The sequence below is a fragment of the Leguminivora glycinivorella genome, chromosome 13 (assembly GCF_023078275.1).
Source record: "Leguminivora glycinivorella isolate SPB_JAAS2020 chromosome 13, LegGlyc_1.1, whole genome shotgun sequence".
Lineage (NCBI taxonomy): Eukaryota > Metazoa > Arthropoda > Insecta > Lepidoptera > Tortricidae > Leguminivora > Leguminivora glycinivorella.
Window position 1 is genome coordinate 19,265,622 of NC_062983.1, and position 27,936 is coordinate 19,293,557.

Below are 27,936 nucleotides of genomic sequence, written 5' to 3' on the forward strand. Positions count from 1 at the left end.
ATATTACTAGTTCAGCGAATTGCAATCATCAAAATACGTTTGAACTTGACTTCACCCTTATTTGTAGACACTAGAAGTCTAGACGGCCTTAGTTAAATTATCTCTTCAAAAAGGTTTAGCTTTTGACATAGTGTTCATATTTCATTTACATATTTACTTACACTTAAAGCATAAAGGAACTTTAAATAAGTATTGTACAAACAGTTAAATATTATTATTTATTACTAGTATTACTACCAAGTATGTTTCTAAGTCAGCTTTTATCCAGTAAATTCAATATCTTTAAAAATTACAAAAAATTTCTAAAAAGAACGACCAAGTGTCAAGGCCTAATAGTATCCAGTATCCATTTCACATACTTCGTTACATCAGTGTAAGCGGTAGGAAAGTCAGCGCCGCACAGGGTAGGCCCATATGAATCCACCCCATACTGGACGAAGCGTCCTTCTTCACGAAGCATCAAGGGACCCCCTGAATCTCCTTCGCAGGAACCTATGCCCTTCTGACCGGCACAGAGCTTGTTGGTTGTCTCGTCTTCTTCATTTGGTTTTTTGCCTCTGGAAGAGAAGGCATTATGTGAATCTAGCTGCTTACTTTCCGAAACGATGTAGGTTTGGAGTGAGCTCGCCCAGAAGATGCCTGTTCACTCTTGATTTGAAGGTTGCCGGGTTATATGAGCTCGGAAATATAGCCGCCGGCAAGGAATTCCACTCCTTGGCAGTGCGCATAAGAAAAGAAGAAGCAAATTGTATAAGCTTCAATTGTTTGACATGCACGACGCACGGCCCGCTCCGCTGCATGCCCAATACACGGTGCTCGTGAACATTGCGAGAGATTTTAAGAGCATATTCCTGATCCCATTTTAAAAGACTAAAATGTCATATCGACGGTGAAGTACCATGAACTCCCAACTACTTAGGTTTTCGTACTTAGTTACGAGTTCATGACACTTCGCCATCGATATACACTTTTCTAGATTTCGCCGTTTCAGAGTTATGTATGACTGAAAAAAACTATTAAACTTATTGTTATTCAGGTCAAAAGTCTCTTTTAACGATGTTGATGCCATTATGGAGAATTAGTCTCACTATCTTCATTGATAGATGTCCAAAAGTCCGAAAGAAAACCTTTTAAAAATGAGGTTTTTTTTTTAAAAAAAAACGTCACTAGTTTTATGAATAACATTTACTTTTTATGTGAAAATACATTCGAAAACAGTAAAAACGAAATACAAAATTTTTTTTCTTTGGCAAAATTTCCTCATCTGTATTAAAAAAATATATTTCCTTTATCCTCAGAAATGGGTGGTTAAAATCTCTCGCAATGCTCACGAGCACCGTGTATAAGCGTGCATAATATATAGACTTTACAACATAACCTGACCAACCCACCTGTTATAAAGCTTGCGGCAGTTCTCAACTGTGTATACAGGAACAGCGGCGGTGCGCAGTATAGATGACTTGGAACCGTGCTCTGTGGAGCCCCACCCGGCAAGCGTAGCGACCTGTCTGCCAAGATCGAAGCTCTGCTGACTTCTGCTCACTGGTAGACAAACTACGCCCGTATTTTCTGTGGAAACTTAATGATTTAAGACACTGGTCTCACCACATGCGATGAGTTATCGGCAATAGACACCAACAAAAGGTAGTAGCTCATGCTCCCGTGTAATAGTTATTTGTTATACAAGGGGGCAAAGTTGTATTTTAACGCCGAGTGTGGAATTGAAAAACGAGCAAGTGAAATGATTCCATAGTTGAACCAAGAGCGAAGCGAGTGGTTGGAGAATAGAATCCTGAACTTGAGAGTTTTTTAACACACGAGAAGTAAAATACATTTGCACCCGAGTGTAACACAAAACTTTTCCCCTCACTACAGCGAGGAAACTACAACGCAAAAAATTCGTTTATCACTGCTTCCAGTAGTTCCACAGGTGGTAAATCATCTTTATTAAGTACTAGATTCACATACTTTTATCAATTTAAAGCAGTTAATTTGACTTTATTCAAGGTCAAATTACTTTACCCACTAGTGGATAAAATGCGTTTTTACCTGCTGGTATTGAAGGACAAAACACGTGTTTCCGAGCTATTGAGGGGAAAATAAAATTAAAATGTTGAAAAAACCCCCGTCCGCGATTTAGTAGATCGATAGTAGTAGTAGTGGATCGATTTTCATGAAACATGGCTAAGAACAGTCCCGACTAACTCAGCTTTCAGACAAAAAAAAACTAAATCTAAATCGGTTCATCCGTTCGGGAGCTACGATTCCACAGACAGACACACGCACGGACAGACAGACAGACAGACAGACATCATCACAAGGGAGCGCGACTATCTTTTATTCGTTTCTATCGATAACTTTTCGCTGACTAGCTTCTGGTGGGACCAGTGCCTAAGACAAAATGTTATGTTAAGGAAGTTGAATGACAGGTATAGTATGAATTTTCTGAGATAAACTTTTCAGTTTTGCCCTAATCTGTTAAACAAAAGCCTTTGTTTCTATTATTCGCGGTGGTTAGCTCCCGTTTCCACAGCACGTGCTAAAGTCTCAGTGTAGTTAAAAAGCAACTATCATGATAGCAATAAGGTTCAAATTTATTAAACAGTTTGCAGTGTGCAGGTAACTTTTTTTGAAGATGACAAAACGTGTTATTCCCAAAAGGGCTTTTTATGGATTTGAACCTTATTGCTATCATGATAGTTGCTTTTTAACTACACTGAGACTATAGCACGTGCCGTTTAAACGGGAGCTAACCGCAGCGAATAATAAAAACAAAGGCCTTTGTTTAACAGATTAGGGCAAAAGCGAAAAGTGCATCTCAGAAAATTCATACTATACTACTAATTGTAAATTATATTTGAATACCATCCCCCTTATGTATCCATTTGCAAAGCCTAAATCTATTTTCAAAACGTAACAAAGGATTGAAAGTTGGAAATACTTACTCTGAGATAAGTCTACAGGTTTCCTCAGCCTTAGTAGCCCGATGTCGTTTCTAACATTAGGCCTGCCACGGTATTCAGCATGAGGTATGGCTTCTTCAACACGTAAATCCTGAAAAGAATATGTTAATCTGAACGTTTGCCAATGATTGTTATTGTCATTAGGGAACGTACCCAAACTACGTGACACGTTTAGGGGGGAGGGGGTTGTCAAAATACTACGCTTGGTCACAGACGGGGGAGGGGGGGGGGTCTAACTTCTTGTCACGTAACCTGTGGAATATTGGCCCAGCCGTCATTAAACAAATACGTATTAAATTTGATATAGGCACACGAATATCTATTAACAACTTTCTGCAAAAATTGATCTAAAACTTCATTTATAAATACTACGTGAAAACTACAGGGGGAGGGGGGGGGGTCTTGGCATATACTACGCTTGGTCACGCAGGGGGGGGGGGGGGGGGCAAAAAACGGCACAAATATGGTCACGTATAGTTTGGGTACGTTCCCTTATCGAAATGACAGCAGAAAGAACATTCGTGTGAATTGCAAGAATATAGGAAAATTACTCTGAAAAAAGATTTTTTTCTTTTAAGGGATCAGTGTGCGTAGCGTAGCCGAATGCACAAACGGTCACGAAACGCTCACGATAATATATCGCTCAAGATAATATCTCATTCGTAGCTCTCTAAGTCTCGTATTGACGCCACAGAGCCATACTAAATTTCTGCGGCGTTTCTGCGGCTGTGAACTGGTGGAAAAAGGATATTAGCCATTATATTACTGTCGTAAAAATGACCAAAAATTTGTTAACCTTCGTGCCATGAATATTGGAATCTTTCGCTTGCTCGGGTATCAATAGCACGAGCGGTTAAACAACTCTGCTCCCTCAGAGAACAAATAATTATTATGCAAAGGGATGGGACACTGCAAAATGTGTTAGTGGCAAAAAAAAGAAATGCTCTAAATCGTAAGTTATGATTGTTATGAAATAAAGGTGCGACCACACCGCTGCTTAAAAAACGGTGACGGTACGGAATCGCAGTGACGCATCGTATCCGTACCGTTTTTACCGCATGCTCCACAGACCGCTGCTCAAAATACGCAGACGGTACGGAATCGCAGTGACGCATCGTATCCGTACCGTTTTTACCGCATGCTCCCCACACCGCTGCTCAAAATACGCAGCCGGTACGGAAACGCAGTGACTTTCGTATGGGACACGTCGTGCGTTTCCGTACCGTCGCCGTTTTTTAAGCAGCGGTGTGGGGAGCATGCGGTAAAAACGGTACGGATACGATGCGTCACTGCGATTCCGTACCGTCTGCGTATTTTGAGCAGCGGTCTGTGGAGCATGCGGAAACGGTACGATGCGATGCGTCACTGCGATTCCGTAAAACCGTACACGCGTATAATTTTCCCGACGTTTCGCAGCAGTGTGGTCGGGTGACACATTACAATTTAAAACTATGGAAACGGATTACAACGCGTATAATAAATTTACAATTCATCCCGACGTTTCGAACACTTTACAGCATTCGTGGTCAACGGGTGACTGAGGAAACATTACAATTTGCAAAAGCTACCCACATACAAAAAATATTAACGAACCATGACCATAAATAATATAGATTTTTAAGGCACGTTCACACACTGTTAATAAAGCTAGTTATACAATATTCAAAAAATTTACAATTACTATGTTGAAAAACAATTAATCAATTAATCTACCCAAAATTGACAAAAACAAACTGCAAATGTCCAACTCCATACAACACAAATAAGTAAAACGGGTTACATTGTTCGTGTGTAAACTTGGTGTATAAACTTGCTATCTGAATGAGTTGGTAAATGACAACTCGGGTAATAATTAATGCTCTTCTGGCATTTAATAGAATAGATAATAGAGTATTTAATGTCGTAGATGGAGTTATCTTTGAGAATATAACTTAATTTATTCGGAAACTTAGATATTCATGAAATAAAACTATGGAAACGGATTATATCGCGTATAATGAATTTACGATTCATCCCGACGTTTCGAACACTTTACAGCATTCAATGGTCAACGGGTGACTGAGGAAAATTACAATGTGCAAAAGCTACCCACATACAAGAAATATTAACGAACCATGACCATAAATAATAATATAGATTTTTAAGGCAGGTTCACACACTATTAATAAAACTAGTTTATACAATATTCAAAAAAATTACAATTACTAGGTACGTTAAAAAAAAACATCAATTAATCTACACAAAATTGACAAAAACAAACTGTAAATGTCCAACTCCATACAACACAAATAAGTAAGTAATAGTTATTTGTTATACAAGGGGGCTAAGTCGTATTTTAACGCCGGGTGTGGAATTGAAAAACGAGCAAGTGAAAGGATTCTATTGTTTAACCACGAGCGAAGCGAATGGTTCGAGAATAGAATCCTGAACTTGCGAGTTTTTAACACACGAGAATTAAAATACATTTGCACCCGAGTATAACACAAAACTTTTCCCCTCACTATAGCGAGGAAACTACAACGCAAAAAATGCGTTTTCCCCTCACTAGCTCGGAAACACGCGTTTTGTCCTTTAAAACCAGCGGGTAAAAACGCATTTTATCCACAAGTGGGTAAAGTAATTTGACCTTGAATAAAATCAAATTAACTGCTTTAAAATTAATAAAAGTAGGTGAATGGGGTAATAAAGATGATTTACCACCTGTGGAACTACTGGAAGCAGTGATAAACGCATTTTTTGCGTTGTAGTTTTCTCGCTATAGCGAGGGGAAAAGTTTTGTGTTACACTCGGGTGCAAATGTATTTTACTTCTCGTGTGTTAAAAAACTCGCAAGTTCAGGATTCTATTCTCGAACCACTCGCTTCGCTCGTGGTTCAACTATAGAATCCTTTCACTTGCTCGTTTTTCAATTCCACACTCGGCGTTAAAATACAATTTTGCCCCCTTGTATAACAAATAACTATTATCACTGCTTCCTAGTTCCACAGGTGGTAAATCATCTTTATTACTAGATTCACCTACTTTTGTCAATTTTAAAGCAGTTAATTTGACTTTATTCAAGGCCAAATTACTTTACCCACTAGTGGATAAAATGCGTTTTTACCCGCTGGCATTAAAACACGTATTTCCGAGGTAGTGAGGGGAAAAGTAAGTTATACCTGTATCTGATCAATGCAGTCGCCTAGCTCAGCACACGCCGTGGTGGCGTCTACGTCGAGCTCCCCAACTCTCACGCCTATGAGCTTCAAATCGGAAAGGCAGTGGGCCGCGGTGAGAACGTATCGCTCACTTATGAGACTGCCACCGCACTTGAATTGAGGGCCCAGGGCTGAAATGGAATTTATGACAAAATTTTAACCAGGCTTTTGACCCACTCCCCGGTTTCTGAGGATGCTAAAGATTGGTAAGTATAATATTTTTTACATTGTACTGTCAGCTGCAAAAGTGCTTGGTGAATTTATCAATGAACTCATTCATAATTTCTCTATGCACTTTTGCAGCTGATAGTACAAGTTGGGTGACATTGCAATATTCGTAGCGGCGGGCGTAGCATACTAGTGTGGTAAACCTTATCGCGTTGGTGCGACCATATCGCACCTACAAATAGTGCGAAAAGGACGGCCTGTCGTGATACGCCTTGCGACTTGCGACGCGACCTTGCTTGCCCGCATACCTAATGATCGAGACATGAGATGGCAACCTAAATATCTTAAGAATAGTCAGCGAAAATGTGCCGTCACGTCAGTACAACGATCTAGTATCAAAACATAGTCATATTGATATTTTCAACTCTATGTTTGTAGTATTCCGGAAACAAATTATGGAAAATCTCAGTCATAAATCACCATCACCATTATGTTAAGTTTGGTTTCTATTTTATTTTATTTTATTTTTTGCCTCACTAGCTCGGAAACACGTGTTTTGTCCTTTAATACCAGCGGGTAAAAACGCATTTTATCCACTAGTGGGTAAAGTAATTTGACCTTGAATAAAGTCAAATTAACAGCTTTAAAGTTGATAAAAGCAGGTGAATCTAGTAATAAAGATGATTTACCACCTGTGGAACTACTGGAAGCAGTGATAAACGCATTTTTTTGCGTTGTAGTTTCCTCGCTACAGTGAGGGGAAAAGTTTTGTGTTACACTCGGGTGCAAATGTATTTTACTTCTCGTGTGTTAAAAAACTCGCAAGTTCAGGATTCTATTCTCGAACCACTCGCTTCGCTCGTGGTTCAACTATACAATCACTTGCTCGTTTTTCAATTCCACACTCAGCGTTAAAATACAACTTTGCCCCCTTGTATAAAAAATAACTATTATATGTGTCTCATTTGTTCTTCAATTTTTTTTTTTATCAATGTTTTATTTTTATTATTGTTTTATTGTGTAATTAAGTGTAACTTTAGTATAAGCTGTAAATTGTTTCCGTTCCTTATATGTGTTTATTTCATGCTTCGCATACATGTTTTGGGTGACATTCTAACTTAAAACCTATGTGTATATTAATTTATTTCATGTTGTAAATGTCAGCTGTTTTGTGTGCCTAATAAATAAATAGATAAAAACTTGTATCAACATTTTTTGGATGTAACATCTCAGCGTCATTAAATTGATGATAAAAAAATATAGTAAGTAATATACGAATTAAAGTAAAAGAACTTAAAACTCACGTGTTTCGTAGGCAAGAAGGACCATCCACGGAAACTCGTATCTCTCTGCCGGTCGGCTTCCTATGGGACATACAAGTCGCTATTGAGGTTTCTCTAAACCAAAGACCTATATAACTTCGTATAGACAGATAAAGTCTAAGAAAAAAACGTACCCCAAAACCATACAGATAAAGGTACGGTGAGCTAGATGGCGATACACCTTTGGGGTACGCTCGGCTAGATGGCACTAATATTAATATTTGACATTTCAAAACATATCAAGCTAAGAATATGGGCAAAACTTGGTCAAAACTGAGGTTCAAAAGTTTTAAGCCTGTGTCGAGAGATGGCAGTCTATGCACTGTGATTACACATTTTACTTTAATACTCGATCCTCTTTGCTCTAAACTCAAATAAGTAAGTGGTGGAGGAGATCTACATTAACATTGCTAAGAATTACATTGGAATTTAAGAAAATGTATATCGGGTGTCCCGTAAAATATTAAAATACATACCGCTTATTTTTTTCTTGTTATGGCTACAATTCTCTGGAAACAGGCGCAGATTAGGGTGGTACTCGATGGCTGCAGGAGCTTGCCCCGTTGTGAGCTCAGAGCAACATACCCGGAATGAAAAAACAAAACAACATACAATATCATAATCACATCTAAATACACACAACACCCGCTCAACATAGCTTTTGCCCGCGGCTTCGCTCGCGTTATAGAACCGTGTTTGAGTCAGTTATCTTTTTTTTTAAATTATTATACCTCTAGAAATCTCCGCGTGTAGCGTAAGTAAACAAAAAATGGGCTAGTATGCTTTGGTGAATTATATAAAGTATGTTAACATATATAACAATGCATAATAAAGACATTTAGGGCCTTAAATTAAATGACAGACTGAATCTAAAATAAATACTTACCATAGGTAGTTTATTATAGTCAAACCCGCAAAAAACACTCTTGAGCCGAGCGTCTGCTGCTGGGTCCCTTTTTCTAAGGAGGGTCACGGCAGTGTCACATAAGTTGTAGACAACGCAATCGTTGCAATCTCCTGTGAAATTACACATAATTATTAATACATTGTATATCAAGGTAAATCTATTCATTAATTTTTCAACATTTTTGATTCAAAATCATCGTTTGAAGTATCAAAAGAGCCTTTACCACTTTTACTAGACGGTGTGATGAAATAGTTATTTGTAAGGGGGCAAAGTTGTATTTTAACGCCGAGTGTGGAATTGAAAAACGTGCAAGTGAAAGGATTCTATAGTTGAACCACGAGCGAAGCGAGTGGTTCGAGAATAGAATCCTGAACTTGCGAGTTTTTTAACACACGAGAAGTAAAATACATTTGCACCCGAGTGTAACACAAAACTTTTCCCCTCACTATAGCGAGGAAACTACAACGCAAAAAATACGTTTATAACTGCTTCCACAGGTGGTAAATCATCTTTATTACTAGATTTACCTACTTTTATCAATTTTAAAGCAGTTAATTTGACTTTATTCAAGGTCAAATTACTTTACCCACTAGTGGATAAAATGCGTTTTTGTTTTTACCCGCTGGTATTAAAGGACAAAACACGTGTTTCCGAGCTAGTGAGGGGAAAAAGTACTTACTACTAGGTACTTACTTTTTAACGTGGCAACTGAAGCACAAGGAAAGGCACACACAAAATAAACACTAATTTGTGCAACATTGTTTAACATTTTAATAATTATTTGAAAGGTATCGGTGCACACAAACCTCCGACAAGAACTGGCTAAAGAAATGTTCGAGACTTAATGTCGAATTAAAAAAAAAAAACAATATTGGGCGGTTGATTCATTCGAAATTCCATAAATGTATAAAAGCTGGGGAACCCCGAGCTACACGGATATACCCCGATATCTGATAGGTATAAAAATAACCAAAAAATGTAGAACTTGAATTTGTATTCGTAGAGCATATAATTACAAAACTAAAAAAAAATATTAACTGGTCTCAATTACTTAAAATTACCTGGTCTTACGATTTCGATCTTTTGATACTCTTTTCTATTCACAACTCAATATAAAATAGGGCGTTGGTAAACTCCTTCCAATACAATAGTATTCGTGTGTTTTTCCACAACAAAATAAATAAAAGGCCTGTTGGCTTCAAATGTAAAAATAGTATTGTCATTTGTAAATTCTGAAGTTTTACTTCCGGACGAGATTGGCGCAGCAACTTCTTCAGTAACATCGATTTCTGATTTATGTATCACTTTTACACCACTAATTGGCCACCGGGATAAGCCACCCAAGAAGGCTTTCTTGCGGTCAAAAAGTTCGTGTATTTCCATGTCCCGTTTCAAAATATCATTTAATCCAAAATTTGAAACAATTCTGAAGCGTGGGATGTAACATTCTATTTTAACAGCACGCTCTTTAGAGACTTTTAGTTCCTGAAACACTGTATTAAAGTTTATTTGAAGGAAGTTTGCGATCATTTTTTGTAGAGTGATACCAGGGTTTGGCAGCATTAATATCATAGACATATGGTTGTCAACACCATAAGGCAACTCGATCACACTTGCTTGAAGTCCACTAATGTTCGCATACGGGTATGTGTATCTACTATACATCATGTTAACTTCGCCTATCTTTTCTCCAACTCTGTTAAAGAAATCTCTTTTAACTGTAGAATCATTAAATGGTGCAGTCCATTTCCCTTGAAAATAAACAGCACTGGTGATAATCAGTTCAGTATTATTAAAATGGCTTTCATCAATGATTGTGGGAATTCTGTCTTCGGTAGTCAAAGACACTGCTCGGTTGACGGTGGCCGCTGCTGCTTTGTTTTCGAAGTTTAAATTAACTGCTTCTGTATTATAGATTTCCTCCGCGATTTGACGGAAGCTATCATCAATTCCAAACAAATGGTCCTTGTACAAGAATATTCCGTTGAATTTCTTATATTCGGCAGTAGTTCTGTCGACGATAAGCTGCCGCGTGATTTCTTGGTAGAAGAACCTGACCACCTTACTCGCCTGATTAGGGCGGAACCGTAAGGCAACGAGCAGCTCCTGGCGGGTCTTGCCCAACGCGCCTTCGGCAGTCACGGCCAACATTGTCCACGCTGCGACCGGAGACAAGACAAAGTTCTGCTCCCCTTGTTGTTTTGCCGCATATAATAACTCTATTGAAAAATTTGTCATCGATTCACGGATAAAATTTATATCAAATTGCGGGAATTCAACGCCTTGATTTTGTCCTAAAGACAGCACAATACACGCGCACAATCTGAGCACAAATAGGATCATACTGATTAAAGGTTTGTCAGTAGATATTTCCATTTTTGTTTTGCCGCGTTCAACAAAGGCGTCAGACTCACACGATGATTCGCACAGTAACGAGGAAAACCATTAAAAAATATCCATATATAAACAACATTTTTATATAATCTTATGCAACGTTTTGGGCCAGTTCATTTTGTCATGAAAAACACTATTAGTAGTATGGATGGACATTTTTATATTAAGTTTAAAAAAAACTGTCGTGATATTGGTATCTGTTTGCAGATTAGCTTACAATTCGTACATGAATGTGGCTTTATAAAACGCATAATTATGATGTATTTTATAAAGTGAGAACCGGCCTGGACCGGCTAATATTAATACACTGAGCGAGTTGGTCATCTTGGAACTGGTTATAAATAGTACCGTGACCGACACGATACACTCCTGCAATTTATTAAGAAAATGCGCTTCAAAGTTTCATTTGTATGTGTGTTTATTTTGTTTCTATGTGATCAAATGACTGCGGTGGTTATAAAAAGTGAGTTTATGATCATTTTTTTGTCTTGTTTTTTGCTCTAGATCAAAAGGGCTCGTGATTCTGTAAGAGATACATATTAGGTGTTGTGTATTAATAGATATTTTTTAAGATACTGTTTTGTTTGCGATTTTATCCTTTTTCCTTATTGTGTGGTGATAAAGGTAAGATTTTTTTTTTTTTTTTTATTTTATTTATTTGTTAAACATACAGCACATAATAATATATTAAGGTAAATAAACATAGTTAACTCATACGCCAAAACAGTTTCCCTTATAGCTATTACAGAATTCTTTGCTCCGAAAAATAATACAAGTAAAATTAAAAAAAAGTTGATTTTAACAAGCAGGAATAAATAGTTTTACATGCATGATTAAAGTAGTAAGTATTCAAGCACAAATTTAGAATTTGGAAATGAAATGAGTACATAAATTTACAATTTAAAACAAAACAACTTAACAATTGCAACACAAATTATATTAGTCATATCTTCAGATACTTCATAGCTCAATAACAATCACATGTTAGTCGAAGATTTCAAAAGTAATAAAAACAAGGCAGTGATTTGATGAATTTGGTTTATTTTGATGCGTTACATTCTCGTGTTGGTGTGAAAAATTTGGGTTTCACTCGGTGGCAATATTTGTTTAACCTTAGTGTCATGAACCCTCGTAACGCTTAAGATTTCTCTAATATGATTATGAATATTTATTTAGTGTCAGAATTGGTTTTCTCGATTTCGTTCCGGAAACTTCGATCTTAAAGATGAACCTCGCCCTGGTCGGCCAACCGTTGAAAAAGTCGATCAAATTCTTAATGTAATCGAGGTAGACAGACATATTTCATCTCGTGACATTGCTGTTAAACTAAACATCGACCATAAAACAGTCTTGAACCTAAATGGTTTGCAAGCTTGGATACCAAAAGAAACTCGATACTTGGGTTCCGCATGAATTAACATTGAAAAATTTAATGGACCGAGTTTCCATTTGTGAATCCCTGTTGAAACGAAACAAAATCGAGCCATTTTTGAAACAAATGATTACGGGCGATGAAAAGTGGATCATGTATGACAACAATGTGCGAAAGAGATCGTGGTTAAAGCCCGGAGAAACTTCACAAACAGTAGCGAAGCCCATCTTGACGCGAAGGAAGGTGATGTTGAGTGTTTGGTGGGATTGGAAGGGTATTGTTTATCATGAGCTGCTCGAATCTGGCCAAACCATTAATTCGACTATCTATTGTCAACAGTTAATGCGATTGAAGCAGGCGATGGAAAAAAATCGGCCAGAATTGATCAAACGAAAAGGCGTTATCTTCCATCATGACAATGCTAGACCGCACATATCTTTAGTGACTCGTCAAAAGCTGAAAGAGTTTGGCTGGGAAGTTCTGATGCATCCACCATATAGCCCTGACCTTGCCCCATCGGACTATCATTTGTTCCGGTCTCTGCAAAATTCTCTTAATGGTGTAAATCTGGTTTCAAAAGAGGCTTGTGAAAATCACTTGGTTCAGTTTTTCGCCCAAAAACCTCAGAAATTCTACAGTGATGGAGTTATGGTTTTACCAGAAAAGTGGCAAAAGGTCATTGATCAAAACGGCGCATATATCATTGATTAATGTTGAAAATTTGTATTAATAAAATTAACTTGGACTAACATAATGAAACCGAAATTATTTTTTCCCCAATACAATAATATTCGCTTGCTCCTTGTAATAACAAATGATAAGAGAACAAGACTACTAAATACTACATTTTTTCTGTATCTTTTGCTGAGGTGTGCCAATAAAGACTATTCTATATATAGTATATATCTAAGTATATTCATATTCATATTCATTTATTCCATTGTAAATCATGTTCATTTGTACAGTTTGGTATTACATTTGGTCAGGTAGGTACATAATTACCCTGCTAGGGTGTACAATATCGGATTTTAAAATAATATTAGCCTACTTCACATTAATAAACGACAATTCATGCATAAAATATTTACATCTAAAAAAATAATAATAAAAATGTCAATCATACCGCACTAAATTTTACAATAAAAATACCAATAATAATCCTACTAATCATAACTAAATTAATTTGTATTATATAATCCAACTTTCATCATTAAAAAATAATAAGTATAACTATTAACAGAAACTCAAATGGACTTGATGGTCGGGACATGTTGTAAGGCAGAGTGATGGCAGGTGGACCAAAATGTTGACCGAATGGTGGCCGCTTTCGGATGTACTAATAAGAAGCGCCTGGCATCCGTTGGCTCGTTGGGTGGACGGCATTCGAAAAACTAGGCGACGAAATAACGGCTGAAATGATAATGATGATGATAACTATTAACACATTGCAGATAACTGCAGCGACTGCATCGTCTACAAATCATGTACGGCTGCTGTGGTAGCCATAGACTGGAAGCTGCACACCCTACAACAGAGTAGCTTCTGCGGGTTAGACGATGGTGGGCAACGGAAGGTTGGTTAGATTACTTTTTTTTTAAATCAAAAAGGTGGAAAACATATAAGAACCTACCATCTGATGTATTTGTAGCGTGTCATAGCTAAGTGGCCTGTTGAACACTTGACACTGATAATTTTGTGCCCATTTCGGGGTCGATAAGAACCTTGCACTTGCACCACACCAAGTGGTAAAGGCTCTCTTTGCTATTCGAAAACAGATAGTAAAATTGTATTTTATCCACGAGAGTGCAAAGTAATTTCATACAAATTTTAACTTGATGTCTTCAGCTGGCTTAATTATAATTGCATGTATAAAATACGCAAGTAAGTACTTATATATTTTCGCGGATTACCAAGGAATGTTCTAGATTTTGACTAACATGGATTTCCGCAAAGTAACGCCTGATTCTATCGATTATTAATTTTCATGTTAATTGTAGGTATACTTACGTGTAGTGATGTGCAAGTTGCGGAAACTTTCCAAAAAAAGTCTTAAATTTCTTGAAAAATTCGCGAAACTTTCACGAAAAATAAAGGGAATTTAAATTTATGAAATGGAAAGTTTCCATCCATACAATTGTCCATACAAAGTATGGAAAGTTTCCGAAGTTTTCCTATGTGAAAGTTTCAGAATTTTGGAAACTTTCCGTCGGCACATCAGTACTTACGTGTTACGTTTATATCAATTACTTACCCTCGAAATGTTAACTTCCAGGTATGCTGCGCTAAAGTGACATCTGGCTTGGAAACCGCTTTGGCCAATTCTATTCATTACCATCAGAACGTTCTTCTATTACCGGATAATTGTGGCATAGGGGAGGAAGATGGTTATGCAGACAGAGTTGCAGGCGGTAAAGCTGATATTAATATTTTTTTAACGGACTGAATAGATTTAAATCTCATTGCAGTGCAGCTGAAGAAGAAATCGCCCGCAGGCGACCTTCTAATCAAGGGTCAACAGGCATCTTCTGGGCGAGCTCACTCCATCGTAGGTCATGTCTTTGCCTTTGGCTAATCTGTGGTCAAGAGTAAGCCCATGCATCCTTAATTAAAAAAAAAAGTTTATTGGAGCATTCCATGGGCTTTCCCGTATAAACGTTTTATATATTTCGTGTGTTGCGATGGTTTTTTTCGGCGTTAAAAGCAGGTGGTAATTTTTCTGTTCATGATTCTGCACGTTATTATTTATTAATTACACCAGCTAACTTGTAGAAAATTCGCGCTTGTACGGGACAACGGTAGACTATTTAATACCTCATTTTGTTACAACCAAAGAGGATCGAGTGTTAGAGAGTTACTGTCAAAGTAAAATGTGTAATCACAGGGCATGGACTGCCATCTCTTGACACAGGCTTATAGTAAGGCGGCGGAATTGAAAAAAGTCGTCTAGTTTTGAAGTTGATGTGACTGGAGAGTATACTGCTGACAAGTGGTATCGTTGTGATCGGTAGACTTTACTGAGTACGAAATAATGACTTGTCACTTTCTCAGACTGTGGGGGGGTTAACTATGACGTCACAAAGATCGCGGTCCCGGGTTTCAATTTTTTGCCAATTTGTCTAGAACCCCTTATCCAATTTTGAAAAATGAGGTGTCGATTGAAGGCGTATAACATGCTGATTAAGATTTATTATATGTGAAGAGTATAGTTTTGTTAGTTATTTTTTAATTAATAATAATGCAAAAAATACTTTTTTTTACTCTCTTTTTTGATTTTTGTGACTCAAAAAGGCAATGAAAACGGCCACTTAGCTAAAAAATATGTTATATAAATCATTTAACTACATTATTAAGCTATCTGTTGCTTTTTAAATTTCTACGATCGGATAATAAATAAGCAAACTACAACCACATACCTGTAGGCGGGGAGTACCGCTTGACACGCGTTCCCATACATTCGGCGTCTACCAAATTACACCTCGCGCAAAATTCGTTTCAAGCAGATATACCTCTAATCTTATTCATCGTAACCTATCAATATTGGTATCATTTGAAAGTACAATTAAAGTACTTTAAGAAACAATGTCAATCATTTTCATAAAATCAATAATCGCCAGTCTGTGGTGGTTACAAAGGAAAAAAGTGGGTATGCAATTTGACTGGTTTCCTAGGTTTGATACCCTAGACGAGTTTAAAAGGGGAGGTAAAGGTGACATATGGGTTGTTCTCTGGCCTAAAAGCTATACAGAGGGTCAGGGGAGAAAAAAACTAGGGTTTAAGTTTAGTTTTAAGTTATTTTTTCTTTTATTTGTTGATTTTATTGTGTTTAATTTTTTTGTAATTTTATCAAGGATACACATTGGTTTCTTTTGCTGAAAATTCCCTTTTTTATGAGAAATGTTATGAATTTCATGGCATTTTCCGATAGACTAAAATTAACTTTCAAATAAGGCCACATAGTCATACTGATACATAGTCATACCCTTAATATTATATAAGTAAAAGTATGACTATGTGGCCTACTGATACATAGTCATACCCTTAATATTATATAAGTAAAAGTATGACTATGTGGCCTTATTTGAAAGTTAATTTTAGTCTCTATCGGAAAAAGCCATAAAATTCATAACATTTCTCATAAAAAAGGCAACTTTTAGCAAAAGAAACCAACGTGTATCCTTGATAAAATTACAAAAAAATTTAACACAATAAAATCAACAAATAAAGGAAAAAATAACTTAAAACTAAACTTAAACCCTAGTTTTTCTCCCTGACCCTCTGTATAGCTTTTAGGCCAGAGAAAAACCCATATGTCACCTTTACCTCCCCTTTTAAACTCGTCTAGGTATCAAACCTAGGAAACCAGTCAAATTGCATACCCACTTTTTCCTTTGTAACCACCACAGACTGGCGATTATTGATTTAAAAAAATGATTGACATTGTTTTTTAAAGTACTTTAATTGTGCTTTCAAATGATATCAATATTGATAGGTTACGATGAATAAGATTAGAGGTATATCTGCTTGAAACGAATTTTGCGCGAGTGTAATTTGGTAGACGCCGAATGTATGGGAACGCGTGTCAAGCGGTACTCCCCGCCTACAGGTATGTGGTTGTAGTTTGCTCATTTATTATCCGATCGTAGAAATTCAAAAAGCAACAGATAGCTTAATAATGTAGTTAAATGATTTATATAACATATTTTTTAGCTAAGTGGCCGTTTTCATTGCCTTTTTGAGTCACAAAAATCAAAAAAGAGAGTAAAAAAAAAGTATTTTTTGCATTATTATTAATTAAAAAATAACTAACAAAACTATACTCTTCACATATAATAAATCTTAATCAGCATGTTATACGCTTTCAATCGACACCTCATTTTTCAAAATTGGATAAGGGGTTCTAGACAAATTGGCAAAAAATTGAAACCCGGGACCGCGATCTTTGTGACGTCATAGTTAACCCCCCCACAGTCTGAGAAAGTGACAAGTCATTATTTCGTACTCAGTAAAGTGTACCGATCACAACGATACCACTTGTCAGCAGTATACTCTCCAGTCACATCAACTTTTCCCGAGACCCTCTCGCCGCTCTACTATTAAAACTTTTGAACCTCAGTTTCTCATTTAGCCCATATTGTTAGCTTAATATGTGTTCAAATGTCAAATATTAATGCCATCTAGGCCACCGTACCTTTTTCTGTATTACTACTGAGGTACGTTTTTTTCTTAGACTTTATCTGTCTATACGGAGTTATATATGTCTTTGGTTACAACATATTTTTAGTTTTGTAGTGTAAATCGTATGTTTTATATGTGTGTGTTTTTTTTCTTCTCGATCTCTTTATTGTTCTGTGTGTGTTATCTGTCGTGGCATCACCGAATGGGCCCTACGGAAGACCAGCTGGCTGGCTTTCAGCTAGCAATATGCTGAGTATTTCCTGATGCGCACTTAATGCTCTGTTCTCTGTTTCTTGTTTTCTTGTTGCTTGTACATGTACGTATGTGTTGTGAATGTCACGAATAAATATATTTTATCTTATCTTTATCTTTATCTATTTAGGAATGTGACAGACGGACGGACAGATTCGCACTATATTACGATTTAGCACACTTGAAGTCGCGCTTGATGTATGGACTAGCGCACGTGTACGGTTGTTCTAAAACGTCATAAGGATTCCTTTTGTACCTTTTTATGGAACCCTAAAAACATATTACTTGTTTATTTACAGGGGTCCCGGTACTTGGCCTGTTCGAGTATCCATGGATGGTCTTCATATCCTATAAAACACGTGAGTTATGTAATAAATAGGTATACAAAAGATAATCCAAAATAATTAAATATACTTTTTTTATTCAATTTTATGAGGAGATGAGCGAACGGTGAAGTCTGGTGTCGTTCGGTCAAGATCCACTAGGCTAAGGGCGCTGCAAATGTAAAAACAAGAATACGTTCGGAATGGTGGCTTACCAATGTATGAAGTGCCTGACATCCGTTGGTTCGTTGGGTCCACGACATCAGAAAAATTGCGGATCACAACTAGACAAGACTAGCTCAGGCGCCGTAGCCGAATAGCATTTCTGCGACGCGAAACGAAAACAAAACGCCGCGAAAAGTAGTCTGGCTCTGTCGCGCCAATATGCACGAGTACGAGAGTTTCGTTTCGTGAGCGTTTCGTGAGCGTTTTTGCCATTCGGCTACGCACCCTGGACCGGGAGAAATGGCGTACTCGAAGAGAGGCCTTATGCTCAGCAGTGGGTGATATGAAGAAGAAGCTGATTGATGATTATAATGATGATGATGAAGAGCACGTTCGATGAAAAAAAGCTGTCAAATGAGATGTTAGTATAACCGGTGACCACTAACCAATTTATAACCCTTTCAGCGGATGGCATCCAGTTCCTGTGTGCCGGTAGCCTCCTCAATGATCGTTACGTGTTGACCGCGGCCCACTGTCTCTCAGGGCTGGAAGTGGTCGGAGTGAGGATACGAGTTTATGACACGGACTGCCAGGGAGATTTCGGATGTGAAGCTAGTTCACAGGTATGAATTGTGACTAGCGATAGTAGCTATGTGCCATTCTCGATATTTTCCCGAGTATAGAGAAATCTATTAGGATCCGTGTCGCAAATTTTCGGAAACGTTTTCTGTGATGTTTAATCGCTTGGTAAAATGAATAAGATAAATACCATAGCAACATGAACGCAAATACTTTAAATTTTTGCGCTTTAAGCGGCAATATGAAGCTACTTTCGATTGCAGTTTAATTTTGACATCATTTCTTCAAACGTTTTTCTCCTGGGTGCTGAATCAAGTGTATTGACTTCTGACGACCGGTCTGGTCTAGTCGGTAGCGACCACAGAACTAAATCAAGATAGAAGGAAAATGCTCGGCGATTAACAGCGAAACCGAGCGTGTAACGTTTTGTGTCGAGCCTATGACGTCACGAGTGTACTTTAGTGATGGGAACGTTGTCGCCGCGTAACCTATTCGATCGATTGTGGAGGATGCTTGCGGGATGCCCGCCGAAGTTAAAAATATCGGATGTTCATCTTCGTTGTGAAATGAAGTAAGTATATACCTGTATTCGTGTGATGACAAACAATTCACTAGTAGGTATATAATTTGCCTAAGGCCAGGAACAAAGATTTTAGTAGGTAGATATTAATACTAGTTAATATTTCGTAATATTTTTAAGAAAATCAACCATGTACTCACTTCATTATCCTCGTGTTATTTGTTACAACTTTTAGTAATATGTATATAAATATAATTAACCATTAACACATTTTTAGAGTTATTTTTATTCATAATAAATATAGAGCGTATTATGTTTGTATTTGTTTTTCTGCCGACCACAAATTCAACGTTAATACCGTAACTGTAACCTATTTTAAAGTTAAATTTACTTTTCACTCGTACTTTATAAATGTATAGTTTCATAACAATATAAAAACATAATTATAATTTCCACTGCTTCGCAAAATCGATTTAAATCGAATAAGGAAATCGCAGCATACATGACGATATAGTTCCGTGGTGCACCACTATTCTTAAGTTCGACGTGAGTTCGACGGACAAAATAACAAATCTACCTTCACTTTGTCTCGACAGTTTGAATAGCCTATTTTTATATCGCTTGTTTTAAACGCACGCCAAGTCGGACTCGTCAAATTAAAGCCGCAATGGAAAACTAGTTTGACGGCCATACGTCAGCTAATGTTTTGATGATAAAAATAGGAAAATCGTGTTTTTTATTTAATAAAAAATATTTTAGGACAAATGGTACTTACCGATGATAGGAAACACTTTGTTTAACACTCTTGCTTTTATTGGTGGTGTTTGAACAGTTAATTATCGAATACCGACCCATTTTGTATTTTTCACTGTATGTCACTCGCGGGCAGCGGTCGGGAGCAGACTGACTTGCGCGGCGAACAATGTCGCTCGCTATTTAACTTTTCCGCACGCGAAGTAGATACACTTTTTCCTTCTATCTTGATTTAGTTCTGTGGTAGCGACCCTGCCTGCTAAGCCGCGGTCCTGGGATCGAATCCCGGTAAGGGCATTTATTTGTGTGATGAGCACAAATATTCGTTTGTGACTCATGGATGTTTTCAATGTACGTATTTGGAGGCACGAGTATATTATCTTTCTGAGTACCCACAACACAAGCTTTCTTGAGCTTACCATGGGACCCAACCCAATCAATCTGTGTAAGAATGTGAATTAATGAACAGCCATAGTATGGTACGACCAAACGATGGAACGCTGTGTGTGCGATCTGGTGTATGACGCTTTCCTTTTTTCTTTTAATTAATTTAATGTGTTCTGTCCTGTTTTGTTTGTTATTATTCTTTTGTATACTTAGACCTTGCTTATATCACAGCCTGTTGTTATTTTTCTTGTAACGTTTTCAATTTTATTCTTTTTAACTGTAGTCCATTTTTCTTGTATATGTGTTTTGCATTTCTTCTGTCTGTTGCCCTCCGTGAATCTTTCTCACTTGATGGTCTCATCGGAAGATCAGCGCTGGAAGTCACCAGCAGCATGCTGAGATGAGGCCATTTCCTGGCACTTCATTACTTTCTGTCTTGTTGTTATTATGTGTTCTTTGTCTTGTCTGTGTTCACGAATAAATGTTTATTCTATTCTATTCTATTCTAATATTTATATTTATATTTATTCTAAATTCTTCTCTTGTTTCAGGATATACTCATAGAAGAAGCAATTATTCACCCAGGATATGATCGTAAACCGGTTATAAGGAATGACATCGGACTCTTGAGGCTGAAAAATCCTGTAGATCTATTATTCAGTACGTAACTCATGTTCTCCATAACCTAACCACAAAATTAAAATTTTGAAAAACCCCCGACCGCGACTTAGTGGACCGATTTTCATGAAACATGACTAAGAACACTCCCGACTAAGACAGCTTTCAAATAAAAAAAAACTAAATCGAAATCGGTTCATCCGTTCAGGAGCTACGATGCCACAGACAGACAGACAAACAGACAGACAGACAGACAGATAGACAGACAGATAGACAGACGGACAGACGGACAGACGGACAGACGGACAGACGGACAGACGGACAGACGGACAGACGGACAGACGGACAGACGGACAGACGGACACGTCACACTTATAACACCCCGTCGTCATCACCAAGAGCGTCGGGGTTTAAAAACGAAGAGTGTCATTTCAAAAACGAGGAAACACGCCGTTTTCAAACTTTGTGCTCTCGATTTATAGAAATAATGAAAATATTAATTTTCAAGCAACGGTAGTTTCGACTTATCATTGAGTCATCATTTTGTTTCATTTGAAATATTTGAATGACACGACTCATGCATTTATTATATTTACCACAGAGGATCGAGTATTATAGAGAGTTACTGTCGAAGTAAAATGTGTAATCACAGTGCATAGACTGCCATCTCTTGACACAGGCTTAAAACTTTTGAACCTCAGTTTAGACAATTTGGTCCATATTCTTAGCTCGATATGTGTTAAAATGTCAAATATTAATAATAGCGCCATCTAGCTGAGCGTACCCCAAAGGTGTAATGCCATCTAGGCCACCGTACCTTTTTGTGTATGGTACTGAGGTACGTTTTTTTCTTAGACTTTATCTGTCAATACGGAGTTATATGTCTTTGATATTTACCTAGATTAGTAGACAATAGTTTTAGCACTATGTGTACTAATCTGATTATATTTAATGGTTAATCGCTCTATTCGCTCTCGCAGACGTCCAAGATAAGATAGGTACAGGCTCAGCCTGGTTTGGAGTCTGATGGCTATACAGTGTGGAACGATAAATCGGGCTCGGAGCGAAACTATCTGAAATCTTTAAGCTGGCTCATTTTACTTAAAGGAGACATACCTTTATTTTTAAAAGAAGAAAAACTGCATTCAAAGATTTTCAAAACTCGTTTGCCTAGTCCGGGACTGGAACTTGTAGTTTCTATAGATATGTTTATAAGTAAAGGGTCCTTCAGTTTATGTTTCTTTTTTAATCCTAAACATTTTCTTATAGACAACGCTGGCACAGTTTGCCTGCCAGTAACCCGGTCCATGAGACGCCGCAATGTAGTGGACCAGCCAGCTACCGTCGCCCACAGGCAGCAATCGGAGAAAAGCTACGAATCCGCCACACTGCTATATGTCAACGTGTCAATATACACTGCTCAGCACTGCCAGGAGCAATATAACAGGTAAAATTGAGTCATTTTATTTGCTAGCATCGCACAATTTGCTAGGAGGGAGAAAATTGAGAAAAGCTATGAGTTAGTTGCTTTATGTAGTTTATGTCAACAAATAAATCCAGTAACAGTATACCAGGTAACGTGAGGCACTGAGGCAACATAAGTATTTGTGACAATACTGGAAGGCGATGTCGCTTGGCACGATAGTTCCTTAGGCCATTCAAAGGTGATTTAGCTCGGTAGCTACAAAAACGCATCGTGAGGACCTTCCAAAAAGAGGGTACCTAATTGCCTCAGATATAGGAATGAAGGACCCTAATACGAAGCATTATTTTTTGAAATAATCGTCTTACCTTTTCATACAAACATAAATATTTTATATTCTAGAAACAGACAACACGGCGCAGAAGACGACATGCAGAACAAGATCTGCTCCGATTCCAGTAGCAAAGGTTCCTGCCGAGGGTTCTCTGGAGCGCCCCTAATGGTGTGGGACAGGTTTGGGGACCGCAACCGATTTATCCAGTACGGCATCGTGTCGTATGGCCCGAATCGGTGCGGCACCCTGTATCCTGAGGTCTACACTGACGTCACCAAGTACATGGCATGGGTTTTGAACTCGATAAAAGCGTAGTAAAAGAAGAAGGCAAATTATTTTATTTAGACAGATGATTTTTTGTTAATGTGTAATAAATTGTGTTTGTAAATGGTCTTGTCTTTGTACGGTTCTGAAAATGTGTAATTTTGGATCGAATCCATGATCCATGGAGAATTGAATGAATGAATATTTTTATTTCATGTAACCATGACACATATCGTCACTACCACAGATGTCATATATACCATAGATCAAGCAAACGTATCTACTTAGCGTGTCAAATGAACTCAGTGAAATCCACTGAGTTGTCCGTCTTTACTCGCAGCTTGCAGCTTTCGGGCGTCAATTTTTGTAAGTTGAAGTCAACCAAAACATAAACAATGCCTCGTTACGTGATATTCAATTGCAACAACACAAAAATTATGAACAATCAAGAGCCTGAGACATATTTAAAATTACAGGCAAGAATCAACTTCAGTACAAAATTTGACACGCTCGGCCCCTATACAAATATATGAATTTGTTTCTTCTATCTAAATTAAGTTCTGTGGTCACTACTTTTAAAAAAACTTGTATCTTCGTCTGTCAGTGAAAAGAAAATTGTAATGAGTATGTATGGAATGCATATAGATTTACTGCGTTTTAACTTTGAGGAACAGCGTGATCAAGATACGAGATTTTTTAAAAGTAGTGACGATATATTATTAGTAGGACTTGCAAACTAAGGGGTTAGTGCATACAATCTTAAATTTAAAACACAACACTCATTGGGGAATGCAATCCCTCGCAGTGCGCTAAATAGGGACAGTCAAACCCTGTCTGCTATCATTTGTAGGATGCTGTTGGGGCTGACGCGCACCCTGCGCACCAGGGATGCTGCACGCGCACGCATGGTAGTATAGAAACAGTCTACAGTCTACAATTGCATTGGGTTCTTCAGAATTGTAGAGGTATTGTTTCCAATGGAACGTAATAATTATACATGATGTTGATGTAAGTATGAAGTGGGACTCATTTTGCTTGCAACACTTGCGCTGAACATACATTCCCACCCTTTGCCAATTCCTAAGGTGTTGAAAGAAAACGAAACTGTGACATTACAGTGACAGATTGCCAGTCTCTCGCCTACTCCATTAACCCATATCCAACAGTCGACTTCTATGACACCCATGGGAAGAAAGGAAGTTAAATAAAAGCTTGTAAATAAAACAGTACTTGTATTTTATTTAAAACACACTGTCCAACCGCCTTTATTTGGGTCATATGACCCGAAAAAAAGCAAAAAATCAACGTCGTCTCGTATCAGGAAGTCAAAAGGAAGGCAGAAGACCGGCCCTCATGGAAGTTGTTCCACCAACAAGAGTCCAACTCTTAAATTATCGATGATGATGTCCAACCGCCTACGTTTTTTCTTCATCGGTGTTCACCTCAAGGTCTTATTGTATCCAGTATCCACGTCATATACTTAGTAACATCCGTGTATATTTCGGGCAGTAAGTTCACCCCGCAGAGCTTCGGTCCGTACGATTCGACCCCGTACTGGACGAATCGACCCCGGTCCCGTAATGTGCTATGCACCATTAATGGGCTCCCGGCTACGGGACACGTGTCTAAGCCCGCGGGGTAGGAGCCACAGATCTTGTTCAGCATGTTGTCTTCTCTGGCATTTGTTCTAATCTCCTGTGAAATTACACATAATTATTAATACATTGTATGATGATGATGATGATATCCTGTTATCCCTCATCAGGGATATAGGGCTCTCAGAAGGGATTTACATTGTATATCAAGGTAAATCAAATTCATTAATTTTTGAACATTTTTGATTCAAAATCATCGTTTGAAGTGTTTGAACGTCAATATTACCATCAGTCAGCTTTGGGCGTTAAAAATTGTATGACGTTTTGCACTCTTGGGGATAAAACGCAACTTCGACATTTGTTTTTGAAGTATCAAAAGAGCCTTTACCACTTTTACTAGACGGTGTGATGAAAAAGTACTTTTTCTACTCCCGAACTGTTATTCGTCATTTACAAGGTCGTGCATAGATCTTTGAAACCCTACATAAAAGTCCATTCCCCAAAGTCAGCGTCCGCCAGCTTTCCGCGCATGCGCGCAGTAACGAAAAACTTGAAAACGCATTGTTTGGCTCTGTAACCATGGCAACGCATTGTTATAACGATACTGCGCGCATGCGCGGGATGGCATTGTGCAGCTGCGCTGGCAGTGCAAACCTTTGCGTCAAAATACAGGAAACAGTGTGAATTTCACGAAAGTTATTCTAGAAAACTATTAAAAACTTAGTGCAAGGTCGTAGAAAAAATACTTTGCAACGGAGTTTAACTGAGTCAAAAAATACTCGTGGCGTCTTTATTAGTAACAATTTTCGGCTTTAAACGCCTGGTGCATAAAATAAAAACCAAGGACCATATAATATAGGGACAGACAAAACCCATACAAAAAAGCGTACCCCTGAAATGTATGGGCCTTTTAGGCTTAAAACTAGATGGCGCTATTTCGCAGCCTGGAAGTGGCCAAAATATATTTTTGCGTGTTTATATTTTATATAAGAACAAGTGACATGCTACTTTATTTTAATATCATGATATCACGTCAATACACATTTTGAAAAAAAAAAGATAGTATTTAATAGGTGGCGCTAAAAATCTAGGTACAATAGGCTAGTTTCCTACTAGTCAAATCAGCTTCTTTTTAAGAACTGTCAAAACGATTTGTTTATATGGAAATACTATGAAATACTGAGGAGTGACGTCACGGTCAATTTATCTACTTTATATCTTTCTCTTTGACTTATTAAATAGAAATTATGTTTAAACATAACTATTTTCCATGTTTTTCTTCTAATTATGTGGTGCTTTATTTCGTGCACGGCATAAAATATTTTATTTTAAGTATAGGAAACTAGCCTATTCTTAGTATGAAGATTGTAAATTGTATTATAATACTTATAAATATTCCTTGCTATTACTAGTAATTAGGTACTTACTTTTTAACGTGGCAACTGAAGCATAAGGAAAGGCACACACAAAATAAACACTAATTTGTGCAACAGTGTTTAACATTTTAATAATTATTTGAAAGGTATCGGTACACACAAACCTCCGTCAAGAACTGGCTAAAGAAATGTTCGAGACTTAATGTCGAATTTTAATAAAAAAACAATATTGGGCGGTTGATTCATTCGAAATTCCATAAATGTATAAAAGCTGGGGAACCCCGAGCTACACGGATATACCCCGATATCTGATAGGTATAAAAATGACCAAAAAAATGTAAACTTGAATTTGTATTCGTAGAGCATATAATTATTACAAAACTAAAAAAAAATATTAACTGGTCTCAATTACTTAAAATTACCTGGTCTAGTCATTAAACATCTTACAATACAAAAATACGATTTCGATCTTTTGATACTCTTTTCTATTCACAACTCAATATAAAATAGGGTATTGGTAAACTCCTTCCAATACAATAGTATTCGTGTGTTTTTCCACAACAAAATAAATAAAAGGCCTGTTGGCTTCAAATGTAAAAATAGTATTGTCATTTGTAAATTCTGAAGTTTTACTTCCGGACGAGATTGGCGCAGCAACTTCTTCAGTAACATCGATTTCTGATTTATGTATGACTTTTACACCACGAATTGGCCAGCGGTAGGATAAGACACCCATGTAGGCTTTCTCGGGGACAAAAAGATCGTGTATTCCCATGCTGTGTTTCAAAATTTCATTTAATTCAAAATTTGAAACAATTCTGAATCGTGGGATGTAACATTCTATTTCAACAGCACGCTCTTTAGAGACTCTTAGTTCCTGAAACACTGTATTAAAGTTTATTTGAAGGAAGTTTACGATGATATTTTGTAGAGTGATACCAGGGTTTGGCAGCATTAATATCATAGACATATGGTTGTCAACACCATAAGGCAACTCGATCACACTTGCTTGAAGTCCACTAATGTTCGCATACGGGTATGTGTATCTACTATACATCATGTTAACTTCGCCTATCTTTTCTCCAACGTTGTTAAAGAAATCTCTTTTAACTGTAGAATCATTAAATGGTGCAGTCCATTTCCCTTGAAAATAAACAGCACTGGTGATAATCAGTTCAGTATTATTAAAATGGCTTTCATCAATGATTGTGGGAATTCTGTCTTCGGTAGTCAAAGACACTGCTCGGTTGACGGTGGCCGCTGTTGCTTTGTTTTCGAAGTTTAAGTCAACTGCTTCTGTATTATAGTATTCCTCCGCGATTTGACGGAAGCTATCCTCTATTCCAAACCAATCACCCCTGTGAATGAATATTCCGCTGAAATTCTTATATTCGGCAGTAGTTTTGTCGACGATAAGCTGCCGCGTGATTTCTTGGTAGTAGAACCTGACCAGCTCAATCGCCTGTTTAGGGAGGAACCGCAAGGCGACGAGCAGCTCCTGGCGGGTCTTGCCCAACGCGCCTTCGGCAGTCACGGCCAACATTGTCCACGCTGCGACCGGAGACAAGACAAAGTTCTGCTCCCCTTGTTGTTTTGCCGCATATAATAACTCTATTGAAAAATTTGTCGTCGACTCACGGATTCGATATTGCGGGACTTTAATAACGCCTTGAGTTAGTCCTAGACACAGCACAATACACGCGCACAATTTGAGCACAAATAGGATCATACTGATTAAAGGTTTGTCAGTAGATATTTCCATTTTTGTTTTGCCGCGTTCAACAAAGGCGTCAGACTCACACGATGATTCGCACAGTAACGAGGAAAACCACTAAAAAATATCCATATT

At 37.6% G+C, this 27,936-nt stretch overlaps 4 protein-coding genes across 5 annotated transcripts; 1 reads left to right on the forward strand and 3 right to left on the reverse strand.

Moving 5' to 3' along the window:
- Positions 1 to 235: 235 nt before the first annotated feature.
- Positions 236 to 26,561, reverse strand: LOC125232899 (CLIP domain-containing serine protease HP8-like). Of its 2 annotated transcripts, none has more exons than XM_048138732.1 (9): positions 26,510 to 26,561; positions 9,251 to 9,618; positions 8,537 to 8,667; positions 8,127 to 8,235; positions 7,633 to 7,692; positions 6,122 to 6,291; positions 2,946 to 3,054; positions 1,392 to 1,542; positions 236 to 557 (listed from the first exon to the last, which is right to left on the reverse strand). In XM_048138732.1, the coding sequence occupies exons 2-9, from the start codon at positions 9,324 to 9,326 to the stop codon at positions 323 to 325; spliced, it is 1,041 nt and encodes a 346-aa protein (XP_047994689.1). In that variant the 5' UTR covers positions 9,327 to 9,618; positions 26,510 to 26,561; the 3' UTR covers positions 236 to 322. The 2 variants fall into 2 exon arrangements, with proteins under 2 accessions (XP_047994689.1, XP_047994688.1); XM_048138731.1 differs by having other exon boundaries at positions 1,392 to 1,569.
- On the reverse strand, positions 9,631 to 11,408 carry LOC125232892 (serine protease inhibitor 77Ba-like). The gene has a single exon (XM_048138717.1). The coding sequence runs from the start codon at positions 10,931 to 10,933 to the stop codon at positions 9,665 to 9,667; it is 1,269 nt and encodes a 422-aa protein (XP_047994674.1). The 5' UTR covers positions 10,934 to 11,408; the 3' UTR covers positions 9,631 to 9,664.
- LOC125232901 (CLIP domain-containing serine protease 14D-like) lies at positions 11,556 to 23,242 on the forward strand. The gene is made up of 8 exons (XM_048138734.1): positions 11,556 to 11,575; positions 13,775 to 13,896; positions 14,596 to 14,731; positions 18,050 to 18,109; positions 18,704 to 18,861; positions 21,029 to 21,137; positions 22,365 to 22,542; positions 22,921 to 23,242. The coding sequence occupies exons 4-8, from the start codon at positions 18,085 to 18,087 to the stop codon at positions 23,165 to 23,167; spliced, it is 717 nt and encodes a 238-aa protein (XP_047994691.1). The 5' UTR covers positions 11,556 to 11,575; positions 13,775 to 13,896; positions 14,596 to 14,731; positions 18,050 to 18,084; the 3' UTR covers positions 23,168 to 23,242.
- Positions 24,418 to 27,873, reverse strand: LOC125232894 (serine protease inhibitor 77Ba-like). Its single transcript, XM_048138719.1, has 2 exons — positions 26,139 to 27,873; positions 24,418 to 24,811 (listed from the first exon to the last, which is right to left on the reverse strand). Exon 1 carries the CDS (start codon positions 27,847 to 27,849, stop codon positions 26,584 to 26,586), a length of 1,266 nt encoding a protein of 421 aa, XP_047994676.1. The 5' UTR covers positions 27,850 to 27,873; the 3' UTR covers positions 24,418 to 24,811; positions 26,139 to 26,583.
- Positions 27,874 to 27,936: the final 63 nt, after the last annotated feature.